This window comes from Ambystoma mexicanum, chromosome 4q, assembly GCF_040938575.1.
Source record: "Ambystoma mexicanum isolate Mex_15411 chromosome 4q, UKY_AmexF1_1, whole genome shotgun sequence".
Classification (NCBI taxonomy): Eukaryota; Metazoa; Chordata; class Amphibia; order Caudata; family Ambystomatidae; genus Ambystoma; species Ambystoma mexicanum.
Window position 1 is genome coordinate 1,131,654,103 of NC_090928.1, and position 24,852 is coordinate 1,131,678,954.

Sequence of the window (24,852 nt, forward strand, 5' to 3'; positions counted from 1 at the left end):
AAATATCCCATACAGAAAACAAAATGGCAGAGAGGGTGCACATTTAGGGCTATCAGGCTTGGGGGGCATTCAATGAGAGAAGACTTCCTAGGACAGAATATAGCCCAGAGGCCAACCACAGTTCTAGTAAAGATGCAAATACTAAATTGGTCTATCTAACCAACTTTCACTTCGACCATGGTAGGATTCACATCAGTCAGAGAGCTGGCGCTCCTCGACTTTCTTTTAACACTTCTTTCTGGATTATTTTTGCAGTGTCCTTGTGTTCTCACTTTATTCAACATCTTGTTTCCATTAATGGAGACTGTTTTTCTGGCCTCCATTTTCTCTGAATGATCTTTTTATTTCAACTGTAACCTGTTAAACTTGCTGGGGCCTTCTTCAAAGAGGAAACAAAATAAATTCTTGCCTTCTTTTGGAATGGAAAAACCCCACAGTTGTATATGCATCCCTTAACAGAGACGTGATACAAGACCCAATGAGGTTTCAAAGTTGGTTTGAGGCAGCCCAGTAATGGGACGAGGATAAAAACATCAGTATGGACAAATTAAAGGAAGCCCTGGCTATAATCTTCCTCTCGATTTTCAGGCCTCTTGTTACTGATTCTAGAGAGAGAAAAAAGCTAAATTGGCACTTGCTGTCCTTTGAGCAAGTTTTGGATAGACAACTGGGCCGCCAAGGCCTAGTTTCACAGCTTCAAGGGACCCTGTTGAGGAGGGACTCGCCCCAAGTCAAGGGGATAAAACAACATAGGGATTTCTCTCACCATATTTTCCTTCCCAAGGAGTTATGGACTCCACTCTGCATAGGGGCATGGAGTGCAATGCTCTCATTGCAGTGTAAAATTATATAATATTAAGTTGTGTATAAATGGTACCCCCCCCCCACCTCGCCCTAAAATTAACTAAAATGTTTGCCACCAATGCATACTGTTGAAGGGGATGTGGTGTATCGAGTGCATACCAGCACATGTGATGGGGCTGCTCACTGGTGCAAACCCACTGGAAAGAGGTTCTACATGGATAAAAGACGTGGAGGGAGTTGAAAGAATCCTTATCCTAATTCAGATATTGTTCGGTACGCTGGAAGATGGGGACATTATTTCACCGTTACCACACCGGGTAGGTAATCTACTACAAGCCACATGGGTCTATCTAGTTACATTCTGGAAGCAACCCTATCTCCCCACTTAACAAGAATGAGCTAGAAAAAGCAAACAATTTGCGACATGAAGAACCTCACGGTATTGTTGCAAGAGACACCAAGGAGCTTAGAATAGGAATGGTCTCTTTTTCTTGAGAAGAATCAAGCCTAGAGGGCTGAACTCAAAATGTTAAGACCTGGTGAGAATCTTTAAACAGTGCTCCCCGTGGACAGCAGAGTCCTCTACAACCACTGAGTCCTTGAAGCAACGACAAAGCAACAAAGACTCACAAATATAATGTAATCGCAGCATCACTAGTAAAGATTACACATGTGAAAACCAAGGGGAAGGGGAGGGGGGGGAGGCATGTAAAGAGCCTTGGGGGTTGGAGGGTGGGGGTCTAAATGCAATATGGGTCATCGGTCTCTGGTACCTTGTTAACATTGAAACTTGTGACGTTTGGAAAGAGTCTACCAGGGAGATTTTGTTCGGGAATTTTCACTTGTTGCCATACTATGAATTGTTATAAGTTCAATAAAGAGATACTGGGGAAAAAATAAATAGGTCATCAGTGTCTGTTATTCAGGGTTCACTTTCCCTGCTAAGCCCCCCCCTTGGTGTGTAATGTTACCTTATACACTGCTACATCTCTGAGTCCTAAGGGGTCCAGGTTCTACTGTCATAGTTTGCAGTCGTTAGGGCTGCTTCACTGTTTTAACTTTGAGTTCCTCAATCAGAAATGTTTTGTGAGTTCCTTCACTCACCAAGGTTCTCCCTAGATATGCCTTGTATTAGTCCTTGGTTGGATTAGGGTTACCTTCACCCTAAGTCTACCTAACCATCGAGTATGCTGTGTCACTGGTAAAGACCTAGTGGTAACTTCAAAGTTCTGTTTAATCAATATACCTTCCTGGGGTTTTGCCCGTATTAAAAAGGTAATGCAATAATGTCAATGAAGCAAAATTCTGCCTTAATGCCAGTAAGACCGAGCTCCTGCCTATAAGGACACCTACTCCCAGCTTCCCTCCTGCACTCTGGACGCCCTGTATGGGCTCACCTTCCTCTCCTTCAACTGAGGCCAAAAAAATCAGGGTCATCTTCGACTCCTCGCTCTCCTTTACTCCTCACATCTTGGGCCTTGCCAAGAAGGTCCACTTTCAACTTCACCTCCTTCGAGGCATTCTCCCTTTCCTCATCTTCCCCCAGAAGCTCAAGGTCGCTAGAGCTCTGGTCCTCTCCAGGCTAGATTACTGTAACAGTCTCTTCTTCAACCTGCCCCTTTCTTCTCTGTCCACTTCACTTCATACACAAGGCTGTCTGGGGTCTGGGACCACGCTACCTGCAACTCTCTCTTACTAAATACTGTCCTTCCAAATTCCTCTGAAATTCTGGATCCAACTCTCTGCAGATCAAACGCTTCTCCAAGCAGAGAGCCGGAAGCAGATCTCTCTCCTCGGTTGGCTCCCTCCTACAGAACAGTCTCCCCCTCTTTCCAGCTGGTCGTGGTCTCTTCTGCTGGTATTGTGTGAGGAGGTGAAGCAGGATGAGGGTCACCAGGGATAAGGTGCCCTTCGTAACGTAGGTATTACATTCTGGGTGCCGAGACGGAACGCCAAGCGCATGCTCCGCGGAAGCCTTGCTCAAAGGATTTTCTCTAAATCTACTTTATGTATAATAGTACCCCGGGTCCTGGAAATTACACAACTCAGGTCAAACTCTGGAATATAAAGAGGGACAGCCATATCTCAGATACACAGTGGCTAAAGATTTGGCCATGGCCACGGATTATGAATGTGCACTATGCACAGCAACGTATAATTCATTGCCTATCAGAGAAGTTGTTCAAATTAAAGCCTTTACTATCCGATAATGAGCTTCAATGTACAGAAATGATCATGAGCTACGTGCATCACAACACCTCAGCAAGACAAACACAGATTTACTATGCCTCATCTGGGGCAAGTCAACAGATCGTGAAACATTGCAAATTCCCAAACAGTCAAAAATGTAACCATAGGAATTTAGGCACTATTTTGCATTAAAAAGTAAGTGTCCTGCTTTGGAAGGAAACTGTGATCAAAATACACATTTGACCTTGTTCGTTTAAGGAATACCTTTATTTGAAAACATTCTATATTTATATATTATTATATTTATTGTTTTGTGTAATTTGGTGGACAGTGATGTGTCCCCTGTAGCCTTCCCGTTAATTTCTTGCTTTTACCCCCACTGAAATGTGCTATTCTTTTAACAAATCTAAAGTGCATCATGGAAAACTACTAAGCATTTTTGTGGAGGGCTTAAATTGGGGATAACCAGTCTTCTAAAATTGTGTTTCTCAGGAGGATAGAGCTTCACGTTATTATTTCTCCTGTAACATTCTTGCACAAGATTCTTTCAATGCAACTAAAGTTATTGTCTGTATTGTTTTTTCTATTATAGAGCCCGGAGGATAGCGCTGGGGCAGCGTGTTTGTCTTTAAAGCAAGACAACGCAGAACAACACAGGTTTGAATCCTGGTCCTGCACATAGAGACTGGTCTCCGGTATTAAGCGCGTTATACAAGATGAATCAATTAAAAGTGATTATAAAAGAAGTATTTACTTAAAAACAGCCTTATGAGAGATCAAAATGAAACATGAAAATAATTTACTCACATTAACATGATCTTTATACACTCTATGGCTCATTTTGCTCCAGGCGTAACATTTGTGTAAAACATTTACACACTTCATACACAGAATGCCACATTTTCATCCATTTATATGTCAGAGAGGATAGGCAGAATGCAATTTGGGCTCCCGCCGCCTCCCTTCCTTGACACCATACAAGTAAACCATATTTGCGCCGGTTTGCATTTTCATGCCGGTGCAAATTCTGAGGCTCCCTATGGAGCTCTCCAGCTTTATGAGTCAGCATAAAACAGACAGACTCCAAAGGCATCCATTGTAAACGCTGCCTACTATGCTCACCTGGCAGGCAGCATTTACAATTAAAAACTCCCTACCAGTTTCGATTTGATGGCAGGCAGAGTTTATTAATATAATTAAACGCTGACTGCCATGGGCGACCCTTCCTGCCACGCGAGCATAGTAGGCAGCATTTGCACAGCTTAGTGCAAATGTGCAGAGCAAAAGGCGGTGTACGTGCACATGTGTATGCAGACTTTTGCCCTGCCCATTTGAACTCCGCCATGCAAATTACCAAAAATGTGGTGGCAGGTAGCCGCATACGTGTATGTATACACGTAATGGCTGCCCACCACCAAATTACGAGTGCATTTAAAATGAGCTCCTCCATGATTAGGAACATGCAGTTTAATGTTGCAAGCTGTGGGGACAGATATAGAAATGCTGTCTGCCACCAAAACAAACAGTGTTTTTGTCTGTTCAACAAGTATCGTGAAATTACACTAGTATTTTCAGGTTAAATTGTCGTCTGTACAGTTTCTGATTTTCTTGAAGCTACACAGTTGTAATCAATATTTTAGATTGATCAATAAGTGACATGAGTAAATCTATCATTTTTTGCACTTCATGTCTAACCTTAATTTCTTTTATTGAAATATGAAAATTAAATATGACATTTTGGAGCATTTTCAGGCAAGTAAAAATAGATTTCAATTACATTTTGGTTGTAATCTTTACTTTCTTTGCAGCAAGTATGCATCATCAATGGAACTAAGAAGTTTTATCTTAGGGATCCACATTGAATCAGACAACACAATGGTACTATCATAAGCATCAACAGTACTGTGGCAAGAGCCGTTGATGCCGATGATCTCAAAAGGTGCACTGAACAGTACAGGTGCAATGCACCTTCAACTCGTTAATCCCTACAGTCTTTTGTTGGGAGTATTGGCACAAATGTTTCATATTCAGGCCTATTATAGGGCAAAAATGTATTGCAATAGAGCCACAATGGGATAAAGACCATTTATTTTATTGTATTTGACTTAAAATGAGGAGAACTTGGACAGATCCTTCCATTATGAAATGAAATCATGGGTAGAAACACAAGGACTTACCAATTCCATTGGCACCCGACTTACAGGCGTAATGCAAAAGGGTCATGTCGGTTAGTCCGTCTCGGTCATTCACATTACAGCCTCTCCTCAGGATCTGCAGGAAAATCGGTTATCTATTAACAAATAATAATGAAAAAAGCTTTTGCATGTAGGAACCAAAAACAAGCTCAGCAATGGAATTACATATTTTTGTTATTGACTAGTTTATTAGAAATGCATGTCTCCATTTAGTTGAAATTTCCTTTTTGGGGGGGGGGATTAGCTAGAAAACATATTTTTACAGCGATTAATTCCAATTACATAGTTTTTTTTATTTTGATAGACACAGTTGATCTAACTAAGAAAAATATTCGAAATTCCTTCTATTTAAAGCATGGACCACAAGTACTGAAGGGTGTTGCACTTTTTCTAAGAAGGGCCAATTGTCATCATTAAATATTATTTTAAAGAACACAGCTAGGAATTCTACAAGATGTTCTCTTGTAAGAATAGCAGTAACTTACACACAAAAAAAAAAGAATGTTTCATCCTTAATGTCCAGACAAATGTCTGTGTTTCAAGTGAGCATCCATTATTAGTATCTATAATATAAATGTTCTGTTAGCTAATGTCCTAAAAGACAGATATTAAGAATTGCATAAATATAATACCTATTGGCTTAACTCATCGTGATGGTACAAGAATTAATTCCGGTCAATTTATTGTTTGCTTCAAACTAATAAATTAATTTTTTATGTTCCTTAATCTGCAATTATAAAAGACATGTACTAGAGTCATTTTCACGTGTCTATTATTAGTATGACTAGCGTGGTTGGGCTCATCTTTTTTTAATAAGTTTGGTATTCATTTCATCCCTGCTGGTTTTCAGTGTTGTATAGCTTTCTGCATGGCTTACCGCAGTAGCCACTTCAAATTAAATGTATATACACAATGACGTCATGCGTAAGCATGTGTGTGGCCATCATTCCCAGTTATGTTTACAGTTGATATTTTGCCTATATCAGCATATTACCACATTTTTATAATTAAAAATCTGGTAAAGCAGGAGGTTAATATACCGGAATAGGAATGTCCAACTATCTACATTTTTCAATACCAAAAGTGTGTCCAATTTTGTTTTACGATTTGATCAATTTGAATGTCACCTCGATCAAAATCAAAGATAACTGCAATCATAATCATGGTATTAGAATGTATTTTGCCAATCCTACAATTAGCTATTCTGACAGTTCTTAAGTTACATCATTGCAGCTTGATATACTCTATTATGTTTTCTTAATAACCATAATTCTATCCAAGGTTAAAATGGTTCAGTCAATTATTTCTAGCCATCCAAAAAGGCCTTTACTAGTGTGATTAGCATATATGTGGAACGTTTAATTTACATCGCTGCCACATGATGGTTGGAGGTACACTACATTAAAGCAAATGGGAAAACAGCTCTATCAAGATATATTGTGTCCATAAGAAAACATCAATTTCATGTTGTATGTTCAATCCAGCATGCACTGTGCGTAATTTATAAATATATCTTAAAGGATAGTTCCGGGACTTTTTTTTTATTGTCCCTACGGTTCGGCCATGTGTTTTTAAGCATAAATCGGTAGATCGTAGAAAACTTTCCTATGGACCTTACCCGACTTTTCGTCCATTAACGCACTCGAAATCAGCCGCCATTTTCTGATAATCCTATCATTTCCCCCCATCGACCTGGCTCACCTGCTTTTGCGGCAATAAATCAAATCCCCCGCCCCTGAAACAGACTTTATCAAAACATTCATATTCCCCGCCTCTATCCGTGACGTGACTGTGCTGCGTAGGCGAACGCGCCCAGGCGTCTTCTACGCGACTCCACACAGAACCCGGAAACCAACACAGATCAGCTCACAACACAGCGCGCCACAATTCGGAATATGAAACTGTACTTTTAAATCAAACCGCAAGATTGTAAATTTGATAAAGTACATTTATTGGACATCAAATGTTTAGAGAATATTCAGCGATTTGCATTTTTCTTTGCTCTCGATCCAAAATAGTTCGTCTTGAGGCAAGCGATGTTCGTGTGCAGTACACAGGGTGTTGGTTTACGATAAAATAAGCTCTTCGGTCGCACTGATAATCGCATGGCTGTTCCAACAACGAGGCACTAGGCCACCACAACGGTCTGTATGTTGCATCTAGCCGTTAGTACCGCGTAAGGGCATACTTGTACTTGGCGATCGTCCCATAAAATGGTCAGGGTGGTAACGTTGTTCACGCGGAGAAGCAACTGGCGGTTGTAAAAGCCATCCGCCGGTGTCTGGTACTCGTGACACATACAATAATGAAGGATGTACCTGTTTTAAAAACATAAAAAATGAAATTAGTCTCACCATCAGATCTTTATTAAAATTATTCATTTTATATATTAGGTCGGGAAATTATTTCATAGCTAGGACAGTGCAACTGGGTATTATACGTCAAGGGGGGTCTGTAGGATACTGAGACAGTCCCCCAGTGCAGGGGTTGACAGGGAGGCAGTGCAGGTGGAGAGTGGAAGGGCCCAGGACCGAGGTCGCAGACAGTGGACCAGTTGTAGCAGGGGAGAGGGAGAGAGAAAGCAGAAGCAAAGAGGAAGGTTTTGAGGTGCTTCCGTAAAAGGAGATGGTTCTCCTCAAGATAGTGCGCGGTACAAAACAATATGCCACATAGAACGAACAAGTACAACTTAACCCGTCTTTAAAGCTACTGTATAGTAATTAAATTGCGGTATAAACTCATCTAAAGAGTTACTTACATTATATTTGCATTTTCCATTGTGTCTGTGCGTAGGGCAGCCCCGAAATACCACTCCTTCTATGCCAACGTTATTTCTTCTAATGAACGAACATTAAATGGCTATCGTTTCTGAAATTTTATTCATTATCGTTTCTTACGTTATTGCACCACACCCCCAAAAAGAAGTCTTTCAGGATGGTCCCGGCCTGTCAAGGTCAAATAACAATAGAACCTTATACTGAGTCGTGGGCCATTCCGGCACCCGAGCAAAAAATCAAAGCAGCTGACCTTCACTTTGAACGAGCACACATTCCTAGTTAGCTACATTCAGTGTAAGGCCATCTCACAGGACTTGAAATTTACACTCCATCTTTGCATTTTGTCTGCGTGCTTTGCAGCCCCAGAGAACCATAAATACGGAGACATTCTATATTTTTTTAAAAATGATTTATATTACTGTTTGGTTTAATTTAATGCGCAAATGAACAAGGTTGGATAGACACATTGCATGTACACTGAGCAATCACTTTTATTTACACATTACATAGATACACATATTCAATGGGCCTGCAACATGAGGAGACTCGAGAGAACAGACAATCAAATTACAATCATTTAAACCATGATGTGTATTTCTCAATGAGCTCTGCTTTAGGTGGACATGGAACAGAGGCAATGTTGGGTGGCAATGCAGTTGTCCCCTGCACAGGTTCGTTCACAACTCCATGTATGTGCCTATCTAGGACATCAACAATAAGTCTCTCAATAAACTCATATTGCATATCCTCAAACACTGGTTTGATCACCCATTGTTTACTTCTTTTAGTGAAGGCCTTATTGTAGCGAAGCGTCCCTAAAGTTCCGGTCGTCCTACTTTGTTGACGGCCAACATTATGGTTATGTGCCAAGACCGCTAGAAGAGTCCGATTTATCATGCCCTCCATGCCAAAATGCAATCGTTTTGGCCTGTACTTTAGGCACATATTGTGGAACACCTCCAAATCTCCCGTGTGGCAGAATTCCGTGAGTCCCCTCAAATCTCTTGTTATAGTTTTATCAATGGCTTTGTGAGTGGGTGATGAAGGAATCAACCACTTCTTCTTCCGTGCCTCCTCTGTGGACAAATGGCCATGTTCACAATTGTGGAAATGTTGGTTTGTGGTCCAGCGGTGAACGTTGCTACAGTGTAGCATTACTGACCGCCATTTTTCCAGTAGAATTTCCAACGACCCTTCACATGTTTTTGAGCTCCACCAAAGATGGTTGCTGATTGACTTGGACCACTGTGAAATACCTTGCATATCTTTTTTTTTACCTGCAGCCGACATTTTTTTATTGATTGTTTTTGCAAGATGCCATACGTCAAATTGGTGATTTATAATTTTGTACTCTTCTCTCATTGTCTTGGCAATTGAACCGTGTCTGTCCGTGGCTATCAGGTCGATCACCATGCCCCGCGATTGTAGTTCTTGCAATGATGCTACAAAGCCAACTTTCTCCATGGCCACTGAGGATGTACTTTGTGACACCTGCACGACCACCGAACTCACAATTTTCTTACTTTCCATGTCCTGAAAGTGGTAGGTGCAGTACTTGGCTGAAAATCCTGGGCTGTCGCACTGTACATCACCGGCTAGCCTGAACCGTTTGCCCGCGAATGTACTATCAATAGACATTTTTTCCATTCTCCAAGCTTCGCTAATGGCTGGAAATAGATAATCGGTTTGGTATTTGTAGAACTGAGTTTTCGCAATGAAATGGATTCCCACAAACTGAAAGAAAGACTCTAACTTTTTAAAACTTGAACCACTAAAAAGTGCAGCCGCTGCACAAAGTAGATTGCCTGCTGGCAGTTGCCCCAGCATGGGTTGTGCAGACCATGAGAAAGGATGATATTTTGTACAGGTGGCATGTATTTTAATTAAGTGCCTCGAATTGCACGAGTCACATTAATCAATGGCTCCCCACATACTTCCCCACCAACCGAATGCCCACATTTCATCCGAATAATAATATCAATCAAACAACTATCGAATACAATGAATTTGGCCTCTTTCCTTATACTGTCACTCTGCATCCCAGCTGGTTCGGCCTGTAACGTTGAGGACATGTCACTCACATGAAAGGTAGAATCTCTGATATCGTCTTCCGCTATGTTCAGTGATATTGATGGTGTTTCATTGTCGGCCACTTCATTCTCTTCCATTGCAACATCTGTTCCTTCTCCGGCGATGGGTGAGTAAAACAATTTCTTCAACTTTCTCGCGGTCTTAGTTTTTGCGGGTGTGGATTCTGTGAATTGATCTCCAACTGCATCCGAACTACCAGGAGGACATTCACTATCAATGGCTGGTGGTGGTATAGCTCCGTTGTCAATCACTTCATATTCTTCCCATTGGCACGATGCATCTCCAGTCTCAAGTCCCTGCCAAAAGGTTTGACAAGCAACATCTCTCGTTCGCTTCACTGTCTGTGTAGATCTAGTTCGTACACCCACTCGCAACTAGAGGACAGATTGGAAAAGGGATGTTCAGTTTAAACACAACTTACAGTATTGAACTATTAACAGTGAAAAACAACATAATATAGTGACCAGGACACTAACCTTCTTTTGCTTTCTTTTCTTTTAAATTTTCTTGCCTCAAACTTCAACATCAGGACGCTGTTGCTCTGACTCGTGTGTGCATGTCTCCACTTCCTCTTGCGCTGCAACGACTATATTTTCATGATAAGCACATCCATCACGCACTGACGCTCCATCGACTCCCTGAAACATAGAACTTTCATTAGTATGTATAATAATATTGAAAACACAAAATGTACTTGGGGACCAAAACCCACGTACATCTCAATAGCAAAACACGAATGAACGCTTTGTGTAGAACATTCAAACGACAATTATTCACGCATTGTTGATCTAGTTAGATGGAACTGTCAAGATCCATACCTCGGGCTCCTCATAGACTTCCATTGATGATATTATTGAAGATGATGCTTCAGTAACTCCCTGAAACACAGTAATTGCATTAGTATGGTTTTCTATTTTGTTAAAAAGAACATAAACTTTGTGCAGGCGTCAACGGCTCATCTAAATAGACCTGCACAAATGATCAGTTGTCTAAAATAAATAATGGATATCTAAATATGATTCGATTTGCTCGATCGTTGGAAGTGTCACCACCCAGAGATCTGCATCAACTACTAGGGGTGATGTTCTTGTAGAAGAAGCTCCGTCATCTCCCTGAAACATAGTACTTGCGTTAATAAAGAAGGAAGTATAGCGGATGTAATCACGTCATATGATTTCGCTTGATCGAACTGTCAGTATCCATACCTCGAAATGCATAAGAACATCAAGGGACGATGTAACTGCGGTGCACACTTCTGCAAGCTGTTGCGCCGACCCGTAACTGCATGCTCCCCCTTCTTCTGCATGCTCCCCCTCTAATGCTCCATCGACTCCCTGAAACATAGGACTTTCATTAGTAATGAACACAATATTGAAAAAAGAAGACACATAGGAGGGCGACGACAGAAGGACATATCAATGGCTAAAAACGAAAGAAACATTGTGTGTAACAATCACGCTACAAGAATGCAAGATCTGATGATCTCCATCGATGGAACTGTCCGGAAACGTACCTCGAGCATCTGAGTGACATCAACGGTTGTCGTCAATGCGTTGGACTCCTCAGCATCTCCCTGAAAGACAGTACTTGCATTATTTTGGATAACAATAATTATAACTGAAAACAAAGACTAGAGGACGAGTACAAGGGTGTACCATTAGGTAAAATAATCACACGATAAATTAAAACTATTGATTTACATGCCTAAAACAAGTCAGTGGCAGAATAGCTAAGTAAGATTACCCGATAGGCGCTTGAAGTGGCTGATGACTGCAATAACGACACGGATGGAGAATCTTCCGCCTTCATATTGAGTGAATACATAAATGGGGAAATTATTGTTAGCTAATGCTACACACTACCGCCAGGCCGAGAGATAAATACGTAAACTTGACTCACCAGTGGAGGGATGTGGACGAATAGAGTGGGAATAGCGGTTGAGAGCAATTTTCGCTTCGCTCGCGGTGTGTTCTTTATTAGCAATGATGTGGAGTACATGTCTGAGCTAAAGTGCCTGCTGCAGATGCGGTATCGATCACCCCTCTTGTCCGCAAAGACTTCTAGGACTCTACTTTCAAGCTCAGACGGTGGATATCCGCAATATCGGACCCATTCTCTTATCTGATCTATTGTCTTAGGGAAAACATGCATTATAGTACCTTCAGATTTATTATGGGTCTTCGAAGGGCAACCGCCAATGGAACAGGCAGGCATTGTGGAAAGTTCTGAAAAGTAAAGATCAACAATTCTCTATGAATACCAATGTGTTAAAAAATTAAATGACACATAAAAGGTTCAATGCAAGGTTCGTTTTGGTTCTTGGAACTATACACGTTATTCACATGCGGATAAGTATTTGAATAACTTTAAAAAAATAGAAAAATAATTTGACTAAACTCAGAACATGTGAGTATTTCCTTGCATGTACTGTCTTGAACGAAAAGAAATTGGACGCAAAATGATTATGGTACATGGCCTTACCTTGACGAACAAACAGTTAGATGCAGGGATCAGAGTAGTTTCTTGTCGTAGAACAGGGAGCAGTTCACAGGTTGCAAACTGACGAGTTTCCTCGAAGTGGTCACGGAAGTTCACAGAGACGAAGAGCAGATAACTAGCACCTTCACGGGTTGACTAGCAAAGCGCAAAGAAGTTCTCATTAGAAATGTGAAGTGGGTTATAAAGAATTCGAAACAGGGGTGTGTTTGTGAATGAATGACGTGTATATGTCGTGGCATTATGCGGTTTGCAGGGGGGCGTCCAGCGTGAGGGGGGATGCTTGGCAGGAGACACGGGGTCTGGAGGTAGACATGGGAACAACAACCCATGCTCTATAGACCACTTTGAAGTGTACATGGTCTTTGGCACCTCTTGGCCTTTATCGCTCCCTGACAGCTCCACTTGCCAGCACAAGTACCCCGGTGCGAACTGCCTTTGATAGGGCGGGGGGTGGATTGGGGCGGTGGTCGTGCAGACAAGACACAGGAAGACTCGTGAATGGAGACACACTTATGTGGATTGCAGGGGGGCGTCCAGCGTGAGGGGGGATGCTTGGCAGGAGACAAGGGGTCTGGAGGTAGACATGGGAACAACAACCCATGCTCTATAGACCACTTTGAAGTGTACATGGTCTTTGGCGCCTCTTGGCCTTTATCGCTCCCCGACAGCTCCACTTGCCAGCGCAAGTACCCCGGTGCGAACTGCCTTTGATAGGGCGGGGGGGTGGATTGGGGCGGTGGTCGTGCAGACAAGACTCGTTTGCCGCAGGGCCTCACCAAGGAGAGGCCATCTAACTGCATGTAAGAGGCAGGCTGCAGGATCTAGTACATGGAAGGCAGGGGGGTGAGTTTATAAATACCTCACCCTCCCAGGAGAATATATGGGTGCAGTTCACCCTGGAGACCCTGGATGCCTAGGCAGTTAGTCAGCAGCAGGCTGGCCTGTGGTGGCAAGGCGGCACGGGCCAGAGGGGGTCATCTCTGTACCCGGTGCCCAAAAGGATGATTTATTATGATCGACCATATTGATTATTTGCCTATAACCATGTTTTGTATCAATAAAATCCAACGGCCTTTTATTGCCAACGCTTGAACAAAGTGGTGTGGTAAGTATTTTTGGGGGAGGAGGCAAGGCCAGGAGGCTTGATGCCAACCCGCAAAATAACATATGTATGTCTGCTGTATATGGGTTCAACGGTTATGTGGATTGAAGGTGGGCGGCCAGCGTGAGGGAGGATGCTGGCCGGAGACATGTGGTGTGACAAGACAAGGCACAGGAAGACTATTCAATGGAGACACACTAGATTCATTTAAAAAATCAAAACAACCATTGTTAAAATATATGTTGGGTTTTATTTTAGATCTTAATTTCAATTGAACATAAATAATAAACATTACACATTGTAAAGTTGCGGTTGCAGCACATCCAGGGAAAATCCGCGGTATTGTCCACTGTCGCTGGGGAAATGTTGTCTAATGGCAAGTACCGCACAGGCAGGTATTACTCTCCGAACGCGGTGTCCGAGCCTCCCGTGAAGCCACCAAGTGAAGCAACGATAGGCCACCAGCCTGTACCACCTGTGAAAATGAAAGATGCAAACTGTATTAAAATGACAAAACTTTATCACTGTCGATTCAGGTAAAAAATGTCATTCTGCTTTGAAAAAAATTCTATCTAGAAAATGCACAATATGGAACCAATTTACATGCATTCGAATGATATGTCGATGTAATTTTATATGTGGGAGACGACCATGAAATAGTAGTGGCATCACTGACATCACAACCAGAGTATACTTACTCGTTACTCGGATTACGCGGACGAACAGTGCCGCGAAGTTCGTGCATAAGCACCATCATCATCCTCAACACGGTCCGTGAGAGGCAGGCTTCCCTGAACTCTGGCAGCTCGGTGATGCATTGCGGACTTGGCTCGCCTTCCGAAATGTAGGCCAAGCACCCAGAATTTTCACGGCAGCAGCAGTTCTCCTCCTCAGTTGGCATTAGCTCGCACCGATTGCACGTGCACCAGGTGGAGACGCCGTCCATGCGACATGGTCCAGGCTCTTCATCCGTTGACTGGTCCTCCCAACTGCCGTCCGAATCTCCATCGTTTTCGCGTGCTTGCCTTTCCAGTAGTTCTTCCTCGGTGTACTCGGGCTCGTACATATACGGCATTATTGTAGCCATTGTGTGGTAAAGAAAGTAAAATAATTTACAGAGATGGTACAGGTGTTCACAAGGCCTAGAAGCGGCGAAGGTAGCTGACCAGAGCACAGAAACGAGTCACAGAATACTCAAAGTAACACAGAGAGAGTAATGGAATCGAAAATCTGCTGCTGTGTGTTGTGAAATAGTGTGTTTATACTTATTGAGGAAAGAGGCGTCCTGCCATTTCCATGGCGACACTTCATTAGCTGAGGCGCAGCGATTGTTGACACGAAACGTGCTTTGGCGTTGGGAAATGGGCGGTACGCGTCTGCTGATGTCAGGCTCAGGGGATTTTATTTAGTGCCGCAAAAGCAGGTGAGCCAGGTCGATGGGGGGAAATGATAGGATTATCAGAAAATGGCGGCTGATTTCGAGTGCGTTAATGGACGAAAAGTCGGGTAAGGTCCATAGGAAAGTTTTCTACGATCTACCGATTTATGCTTAAAAACACATGGCCGAACCGTAGGGACAATAAAAAAGTCCCGGAACTATCCTTTAATTACATCTCCCTCAATTTCAGTGCTTTATTTTCACCTCTTGCAAGACAGGACACATTTAGATGACCAATGAATATCACATCATTCTTGTCATTTTTTTTGTGCCAATGTGAGGCCAAGGGTAGCTTGAGATCTTGACTTCCAATCATAGTCATGTTTTCACTCATTATGATCTTCAATTCTCTGATCGTGCTTCCAACAGAGAAGCCTTGTCCTGCAGAGAATAGCATATACCACATATATCGTCTTACAGTTAATGAAATGTTTAATTTCTATCTTTTCTTGTGGTTTGTAATTAGTTCTTTGGTGTTATTTATCTTATGCTTACACATTTTGCACAAGCTACACTTATAAAAATCCTCTCCCTTCCATAGTCTTCCACCAAGACCATTTTCTTTTTCATTAATGCACATAATTGTGTGTTCAGTGTATGTAAGCAGAGGATTCTTCTTCTTGAGTATTCTATATAGAATGCCACTGTCCTTTGTATATCTGGTGATCAGCCTGACCTCTCTGATTTTTACTCAAAATTCTTTTTTTTTAGGGTTCACTAATGGCTTCCTGTCAATCGTGTTAGTTTTAAGTTTCGCATCATCTAGTGTACTTTTGTCAACCCCTTTGTACGAATCTTTTTTTGTAATGTTTTAAATTCAGTGTTAGAATTAGTTTATTGTGTGCAAATTGCACGTGCCCTTATATATTCACCAATTGGTAGGTTCTCAATTGAGCTTTTACAGCAACAGCTACTTGCTTGCAATGTTGAATTAACGTCAGTTGTTTTTCAAAATGTTTGCTCTGTATTTTGTTATCGTCCACATAGATGGATCAATCGTTCTCCGTTCTGGCCACTGTACTGGTCATTTGAATTCCAAAAGCGATTTTCATTTAAAAAGAAAACATTTCTGTAGTTCCGGCCCAGTATCTTTGCAGATTATATATAGTCTTTTTTCGAAATAGCCCATAAATAGTATGGCCAATGAAGGTGCATAATTGGCCCCCATCGCTATATTTTGTTTGTAACAAAATTGTTGAATACAAAAATGTTGTAAAGGGGGAATTCTAACATTTCCTTGATCAAGCAGGTGTATTAGGTATGTCGCAGAAGTATCGGCGTTTGCAAATTTGAATGGTTCCAACGCAAAATTATACACAATGGACATATAAAGTGCCTTTACATCCATAGTGACAAACATATATTCTGTTTGCCAACATAGGGTTTCTAGTATCTGCAGGATTTGCATGGAGCCCCTGAGATAAGATGGCAATTCAAACATGTCTGTTCTGATGACTGTGTCTATCTGAACATATTCTTCGTTACACAACCTATTCCGGTAGCTCTTCAAAATGTTTATGTATTTCCGGGGGAAGATCAATGGTTGGTGTAGTTGATACTCATATCAAAAATAGTCTATTTTGTGTCAGTAATCCCTTTCTATACAACCTGCATATAAGATCTTCAGCTTTCAATATAATTTCCTTGACAGGATTTCTTTTGAATTTGACATAGCAACCTGGTATTTGGAGGTTTAATTAACCCATAATTATATAGTGTATTCTATTAAGAATAACTATGTTCTCCTTTTTCTGCTTCTTTTATAATAAGGGGCCTCATTCCGAGATTGGAGGCAGCCATGGCACTATTAACGCCATGGCTGCCTCCAATACCGGGACTGGGTCCGGTGTGGTTGGATGGGGAACTTACCGGGTCATTCTGACCCTGGAGGACCCGGTAAGTCCCCATTCAACCAGCCATTCCCCATTCCCATTTGAGCCCCCATAAGGCTCAATGGGAATGGGGAATGCAGTAATTACGGGCCTGCTAATAGCAGGCCCGTAATTAGCGCCCTGGTCCCATAGCGGGACCCATAAAGAACGTGTGGTCCGACCACACGTCCTTTGCAGTTCCCGCTAAGGGACCTCGGAATTGGGTGGTAAGGGATTACCGGCACCGGTCTCCTTACCGGTAACCGGTATCCCTTACCGCCCAACTCGGAATGAGGCCCAATGTCTTTAATAATGTATTCTTCCTTTGTTAAGTTCACTAAAGCATCTTTCTTTCCTTGAACCACAGTTTGTACTTACTGTTAGTCTTTTTCTTTGAGGTTCTATCCCTTTGTCCATCTATGTCAAGTATCACAGCTTTATGAAATGCGTCTAAGAGATTATCCTGTGCCAATGTAGGTATACAATTTGGGGTTAACACATATCTATCACACAAAAACCTACACAACTACTTCTCTCACAGCAAACCGCACGCACTTTACTACACCGCAACAACAATCAACATACAAATCGCAGCAACAGCACATAAGGACTTGCATCAATCCTATATTAGCACCCAAGCTCAGCGCACAGTGAAAACCGAACTGAAGCTGACAACAGGACACCACCTTCTCACTTTCCTACGCCCTCTTCACCCCACTAACCCAACCACACATCTGTTTGCAGATCCTCCCGAGCGCCTGGAGACCAATTCCGTTGGTGACAGTGCGCTAAATAAATACCTTTAACATTCACATGAACAGTCCAGCCCTACGAAGTGGAGAGCCTTGCACTCAAGTACAGCAGTGTCTTTACAGCTTGCGGTCGTGCTCAAGAGTGAAAATGATACCTCTTCAGGGATCTGTATCAGTTCAGGAAGGGGCTTGAGGTGGTGAAGAATAAACCTCCACTACCCTTGCAGGCAGAGCGGCTTTCGACATTCGGGAATAGCTAGGGAAAGCAGAGTAACCCAGCCAAAGTGAGGATCTTTTAAGGGATTCTCATGCGTAAAGGTATACCGGTTGTGTCAGGGGCCACCGGTATGTAAAGCAAGTACTCACTGGCCCTCGGCACAGGTCGAAACAAACTTTGGCAGTTTAGTCGAGGTCGCTTGTAGGTTTGAGCTCTGGCTTTCAGCGGCTGCGGAACAGGGCGATCGTCTGTAACGGGACAGTAGCCTTTTCTCAGCTCAAGAATAAGATAAAGTTCTGGTGCAGCAGGCTTCAAGCTAGAGGAGGGCAGATAGGCAAAGCACCTACAGTGGTGACGCAGAAATCGCAAAGATTTGTGACGGGGTGACGTAGGGGTCCCGCGGGACCAATTGCCAGTCCTACAAATACCATGGGAGGTCACCACGTTCAGATATCTCGGGATAGACATCTACCACACAGTGGAGGCAGAGCACCAACATAACACTGAGAAAGCGATCAAGGGCGTTGAAATAGCATGAAATTCTGGGTAAAGCTCCCCTTAGCAATGATGGGAAGATGGGCAATGCTGAAAATGGTAGTGCTCCCGAGATTATTACATTATTTCGGTAACATCCCGTACCTGATACCAAGGCGATTTTTTGTTAAGATACATAGCATATGCAGGGAATTTCTCTGGCACGGGACGAGGAACAGGATTGCCAGGAGTTACAGAATTCGTATGATAAGGGGGGGAAATATAACTGCCAAACTATGAGATCTACTACTTAGTGGGCCAACTGCAATACGTGGCAAAGTAGCTATCAAAGGATCCAACCACAGAATCTAGGTTGTTCAGACGGGAGTGTGGCCCATTTTTCCTAAAAGAAATTATATGGTTGCCAAAATCGGATGTGAAGGAGCTCTCGGAGATGCTGACACTGGGTTGGCAGGTGTGGCATAGGGCCTGTCAGATAATGGGCAACCCAGGTCCGTGCTCCCCGCAAGTACCACTTGTCGCATTGACGGGAAATGAAGGCCAGTTAAGAAAGACGATCAGGAAGCACTGGGAACCGGTAGGGGTAGCAACAATGGGAGACATATGGCAAGAGGGGAGAATAAAAGGATTGGAGATGCTGGTGGAGGAAACGGGGTTGCATATAGGAAAATATATTACATATCACAGGATGGTGCAGTGAATACAAGAGACATGGTCTGAAATAGTATTAGCAGAGCAACCGGACCCGGTCATAAAAAGGATATCTGATACGGCAGAAGGAGGGCACAAAATATCCAGGATATACGAGCTGGTGATGGCGAGTGGGGAAAGAAGTGGTACAATTAAGACAGGGCTGGGAGGAAGAAGTGGGCACCCCAATGAGTGATGGGATGTGGAAGCGGGCCCAAGGGTATCATAAGAAAGTATCAAGAAATGCCAGACTACAGCAAATACGCTTGTATATAACCCATAGGGCTTACATGACACCCCAAAGGATAGCTAAATTAAAAAAAACAGAACGACAAACATGCTCTAAATGTGGCGAGGAGAACGCCGGGATGAAGCATATGTTCTGGGCATGTCCAGAAATTGAGAAATTATGGGGGGAAGTGGCCCACAAACTGGAAGAAAAAGGGATACAGATAAATGTTGAGATAGCATGGGCATGCTTGATAGGGAGGTTTCCAAGAGCGCTTAAACTTAAACACGTAAGCAAATTAAAAGATTTGGCATATATACTTGTGAAGCGCCGAATTGCCATGGGATGGAAGGCGAGCCAAAGGCCGAGGATAGAGATATGGTGGAAAGACCTTCAGAAACGGGTAGATGCCGGAACCATAGTGTGGCAGGAAGCTAGTAATATTGGAGGGGAAGAAGAGGCAGAAGCCCCGACAGCTTGTAAACATCTAATGATTACTTTGTTTGAGCGCGCACAGAACTGGTCGAGCGACCAGGACTCAGAAGAGAGTATGGCTGTGAGAACCTCGCTACAAGGTGGAGAAGCAAAGCGTGAAGCAGAGTAGGCTCAGTTGGGAGGGAGGGAAGGGAAACGCAGTAGACATTGACTAAACTGTTAAAATATGTGTAATATTGCAACATGTACTGCAAGTTTGATTGTTGGTTTGTAATAAAAGTATTTAAAAAAGAAAAAAAAAAAAGACTTGTGACGTGGTGCACTCGCCTTGATCACGACCCAAAGGAGCTAGGACTACGAAATTTGGCAAAAGAGGGCCAAGTACCACAAGCTAGCGATTCCAAGTCTTCAGTGTCAACTCGGGACGGCAGCGCACCTATGCAATATCCCGGGTTAGAGCTGGTCTGTTCACAGGAAGGCCCAGGAACACTTCTGAGAAGGATCTTTTGGCAGGTAATAAGGAGGTGCTGAGAGTAGTTGTTCCCACTACTCCAAAGTGTCAAAGCGCCCTTGCAGGTCTTCTAAGATCAATGACAAAAGCAGGGGTCCAATGGGACAGCAGTGGGCTCAGGATGCCAAACCTTCCAGTGCGTCTCTGGCGGTTCCAGGGGTCTGCTTCAGCATTTCAAGATACTTGGCTCCTTCTGTAGTTTGGAGTGAACTTCCGTAGATCGACCTGGAATGGATGCAGAGCACCTTCTCTTATCTAAGGTTAACTTTGCCCTCAAATCGGGGATAACCAATGGAAGATCTGCTCCCTTGCATGCATGCCAGGTGTGGGCCAATCATGGCCCACGGTGGTCTCAGTCATTCAGGCACACAAAATATCCTAGCACCAGTAGTGTGTATTGGGATCAAACAGTCCCAGTCCTCATCCTGGGCATGTGACAAACAGGAGCCCGCGAAAGATGCAGTTTTTGCGGGAGGCTGCATGCCCAAATAAGGAAGTCCCAGGTCAGCTCGACCTGCGTGAAGGCTAAGAATGAGATGGCCAAAATACAGAACAAAAGACTTCGTGGCACAGCCATTTCGGCACTGGCCACCGTCGTGCTAAACACGGTATGCTATAATAAAAAGAAGTAAAAATATCAGTAAACTGCTGCGACCAGTTCGTTCTAGGCACACTTGCATAACCACCAAAAATCATTCCAGGGGGTCTAGGGTCATCAAAATTAAAAGACCCTTGTGCGCGGTACAGTAAGGTACTTGCCGCACAGATAAAAAGTTACCAAGAAATGGCAACATAGTCAAAGACTAAGGGAAACATAGTTTCCCACTACTGACAGTCTGAAGGATGCGTTAGTTTCCCCATAACAAATTAGCAAAAGCCCAGGGGAGCGCAGCTGAAGGCTGTGCTGCACTGGAAAAAAGTCAGGTTAGGTCAGTCAAACAAAAGCAAAAGGTTTGGGGGACCCATAATATGGAGGGAGAATTGCACTTTGAGAAATCTGTCCTAACAATTACCAAGAGGGAACTAATTTGTTCCTTTAATGAACTCCTTCCTCCTACGGACTCCTGATATAATTATTTATTGTGCATTTGTAAGGCGCTTATACATCAAGTAAATTGTGTTTCAAAGTACCCACAGGGCAGCAGGTAGGGAACATGGGAATTAAAGCAAGTAAAATAATTAAAAGGTAGAGGCGGACCTACTAGGCATTGTGAGCAGTCAGGCCCTGTGTCCTCATCTTAGTTGATCTCTCTTCTGCCTTTGACACGGTCAACAATGCCATCCTGCTCAACCGTCTCCGTGATAACCTGGGTATCACCAATCAGGCCCTGGCCTGGCTGACTTCTTTCCTCTTGGATCGGCCCTCCCAGGATCAACTTGGGTACTTCCTCTCCTCCATCTCCATATATACCTGGGTGTTCCCCGGGAGTCTAACCTCTCTCCATGGCTGTTCAACCAATATTTGGCACTTCTCACACTCCGCATTGCCGCTCTCTGCTCCAACTTTCAGTGCTATGCGGATGACACTCAGCTCATTTTTAGGCTCCCTTCAGCCACCTCTTCTTCGCTCATCTCTGACTATCTGTGTGCTATCCAGGAATGGTGTGCCGCCAATGATCTCTGCCTTAATGCCAGTAAGACTGAGATTCTACTCATCGGCTCACCTGCTCCCTCCTTTCCCGTCGCTCTGTGGCCGGCCTCTCTTGGCCTTCTTCCTGCTCCCACCTGCAAGGCTATAAACCTCAGGTTCATCTTCGACTCACTCTCCTTCTCCCCCCACATCTGATGTCTCCAAGAAGTCACAATACCAGCTGCACCTCCTCAGAGGTATTCTTCCTTTCCTTTCCGTCCTCCAGAAGTACACTGTCTCCAGAGCTCTGGTTCTCTCTAGGCTGAACTACTGCAACAGCTTCTTTCTAAATCTGCCTGCCTCTACTCTCCGCCCTCTGCAACTCATCCAAAACAGGACTGCAAGACTGGTCCTTGGCCTCAAGCCCAGGGATCATATCTCTCCAGGACTGAAATCTCTGCACTGGCTCCCAATGGCTGTGAGGATCAAGTTCAAACCCCTCTGCATTGTCCACAAGACCTTCTGGGGCCCGGGCCTCAATACCTTCAACTCTCTCTTCCTAAATATCTTCCTTCTCGAGCTCATCCCTCATCCGCCTCCAACTCCCTCAGGGTCAGTCGCTTCTCCAAGCAACGACTTGGTGGTAGATCTCTTCTTTTGGCTGGGGCCTCCCTCTGGAACAGCCTCCCTGCCTCTCTGAAACTTCAGGAGAACCATCTCCGGTTCTGTAGGCACCTCAAGACGTTCCCCTTTGCCTCTGCTTTCTCTCCTCCCCTCCCCTGCTGAACCCCTGGCCAAAACTGAAACTGCACTGGTCACCTGGATACCCTCTGTTCTCAGGCCGAGGTCCCCTCCCCGCCAGTTGCACACCTGCAGTGCCCCCCCTGGCAACCCTTGAACTCGTGGGCTGTTTCTGTATCCCCTACACCCACCTACCAGCACTTGACACCTGATGTCTGCACTTATCCCTTGCACCTACCACCAGCTGGCCGCACTTTGTATTTCTTACTTTTATTTTAATTTATTTTAATGTTTATCCTATGCACTGCACTGCCCTCCCACTTTCCCCCTCACACTTTTCCCCTTCCCACTTCCCCCCTTCCCTGCACTTGCGCGATCACAATGTCACCTGGCCTAGTAAGATCGCTGCCTCCATCTTCCCTCTGTTTCCCCCTCCCTTGCCTCATCGCGCCTTGAAACCCTTGTGTATAAGTGCATTATAAATGCCATATCACATCATAAAGTGAAAGTGCAGAGAGAGAGAAGGGATGAGGGAGTGGGGGGGCAGTGCTAGATGTACAAGAGGGATGTGCTAGGGAGTGAGCAGCTGGTAAGTGGTCTGCTGCCAATGATGGGCTCTACAATAGAATCCCAAAGCAGTGCAGAGACCTGGAGGAGGGAGGATATAGCCGACACTGCCTAAACCAGACAACTCTGAAGGACAGCTCTACCAAAACGAGCATCCTGACCGGATATAGAATCCAAACAGTATTATTTAGCTGCTTGACAAATGTCCACGTCAGGCACACTATGCTGCAGAGCCGAAGTGGCGACTAATCCTCTGGTGGAGTGTGCTCCGAGACCGTCAGGCACCACCTTACCAGCCAAATCGCATTATTCAGAGATGCAGAGAATGATCCACCTGGACAGAGTCTGTTCAGTCTCAGCCCTGCCAGCATGGACACCAGCATAACAAAGGAAAAGCTGGTCATCTTTCCTGCCCTCTCTTGTTCAAGAGACATTGTAGGGGAGGGCCTGCACCAGGTCCAGCCGATGGAAATTCCCCTCTGCATTAGAAGGGTGAAGCAGTGAAAAAAAAATAATAAAGTACAGGAAGATGGTTCTTTTGAGAGAGGGAAATCTGAGACCACTCGGGCGAAAGGAGGGCCTAACTCTCAAAGTCACCTTGTAGAAAACAAAGGAGGGAGGATAAACGGATAAAGCCTGGAGCTCGCTCACCCACCCACCTGGCAGAAGTGATGGCGAGCAAGAAAAGTCACCTTAAGGGTGAGCAACTTTAAAGAATAGGAATGAAGGGGCTCAAACAAAGCACCCATTAAAAACGTCAACACTAAATGTAAATCCCATGCCAAAATCACAAACTTGCATGGAGGAAACATTCTAGAAAGACCCCTCAAGAATTGCATAACTGTGGGGATCGTAAAGAATGAGCCCTGCTCTGGGGTTCCCTTGAAGACTGAAATGGCTGCAGCATACCCCTTAAATGTACCAATCTGCAGGCACGTACTCCAACAAAGAGGACGTGGAGGCACTAAAAGGGTCCACTCTCAGCCGAAAACCTCTGCCACCTGCAGGCACAGATGGATTTGGTGGCGGACCTTCTAGCAGAGAGGAGTACGTCCAGAAAGTCGTCCGAAAAATCACACTCCTTGTACCTCAACATTTAGCAGCCAGGCATGATGGTCCAAGCAGAATCGCATAGACCAGATTGAAGAGGGAATTCCCTGAAGCAGAACCACTTGCACTTCCTGTTCACAATGGAAGCAAAGAAATCCACTGGACAAGTACCCCATTGGGAGAAAATCTGCTCCAGAACCTCTTGGCACAGCCCACAGTTGTAGGTTGAAGACTGTCTAAGAGCATCCGCTAAGAGGTTCTCCATGCCGGCCAAGTAGTTCGCAGTCATAGACATGCTGTTCTACAGAGCCCAGAACCACAACAGCATTGCTTCTCTGCACAGAAGCCCACACCACCCCACTTGTTGACTATGATATGATAAATGGAATTTATAAACTGTAGTCAGTCAAAATCTCGAAAACAAAATATCGAATACAAAAAGACCGAAAAAAAAATTACCGAAAAAAAAAATATCGAATTTTTTATTTATTTATTTATATATGTTTTTGGGGTCAGGTAAGTAAAAAAAGGGGTAAAATTAAAAAAAAAAATGAAAAAAGGGGGGTTGGGGGGGAACCCCCCCATTTAAAAAAAAAACACATTGAAAAAAAAATTCGATATTTTATTT

The 24,852-nt window shown here is 43.8% G+C and overlaps 1 protein-coding gene across 6 annotated transcripts in view; it reads right to left on the reverse strand.

The window, feature by feature from the left end:
- Positions 1-24,852, reverse strand: part of CLIP4 (CAP-Gly domain containing linker protein family member 4) — a 609,451-nt gene that overhangs the window by 526,959 nt on the left and 57,640 nt on the right. For all 6 annotated transcript variants that reach the window (XM_069608715.1, XM_069608714.1, XM_069608711.1 and 3 more), the window contains exon 4: positions 5,172-5,265. In XM_069608715.1, the coding sequence (XP_069464816.1) occupies positions 5,172-5,265 (94 nt within the window). The remainder of the gene's footprint in view (positions 1-5,171; positions 5,266-24,852) is intronic.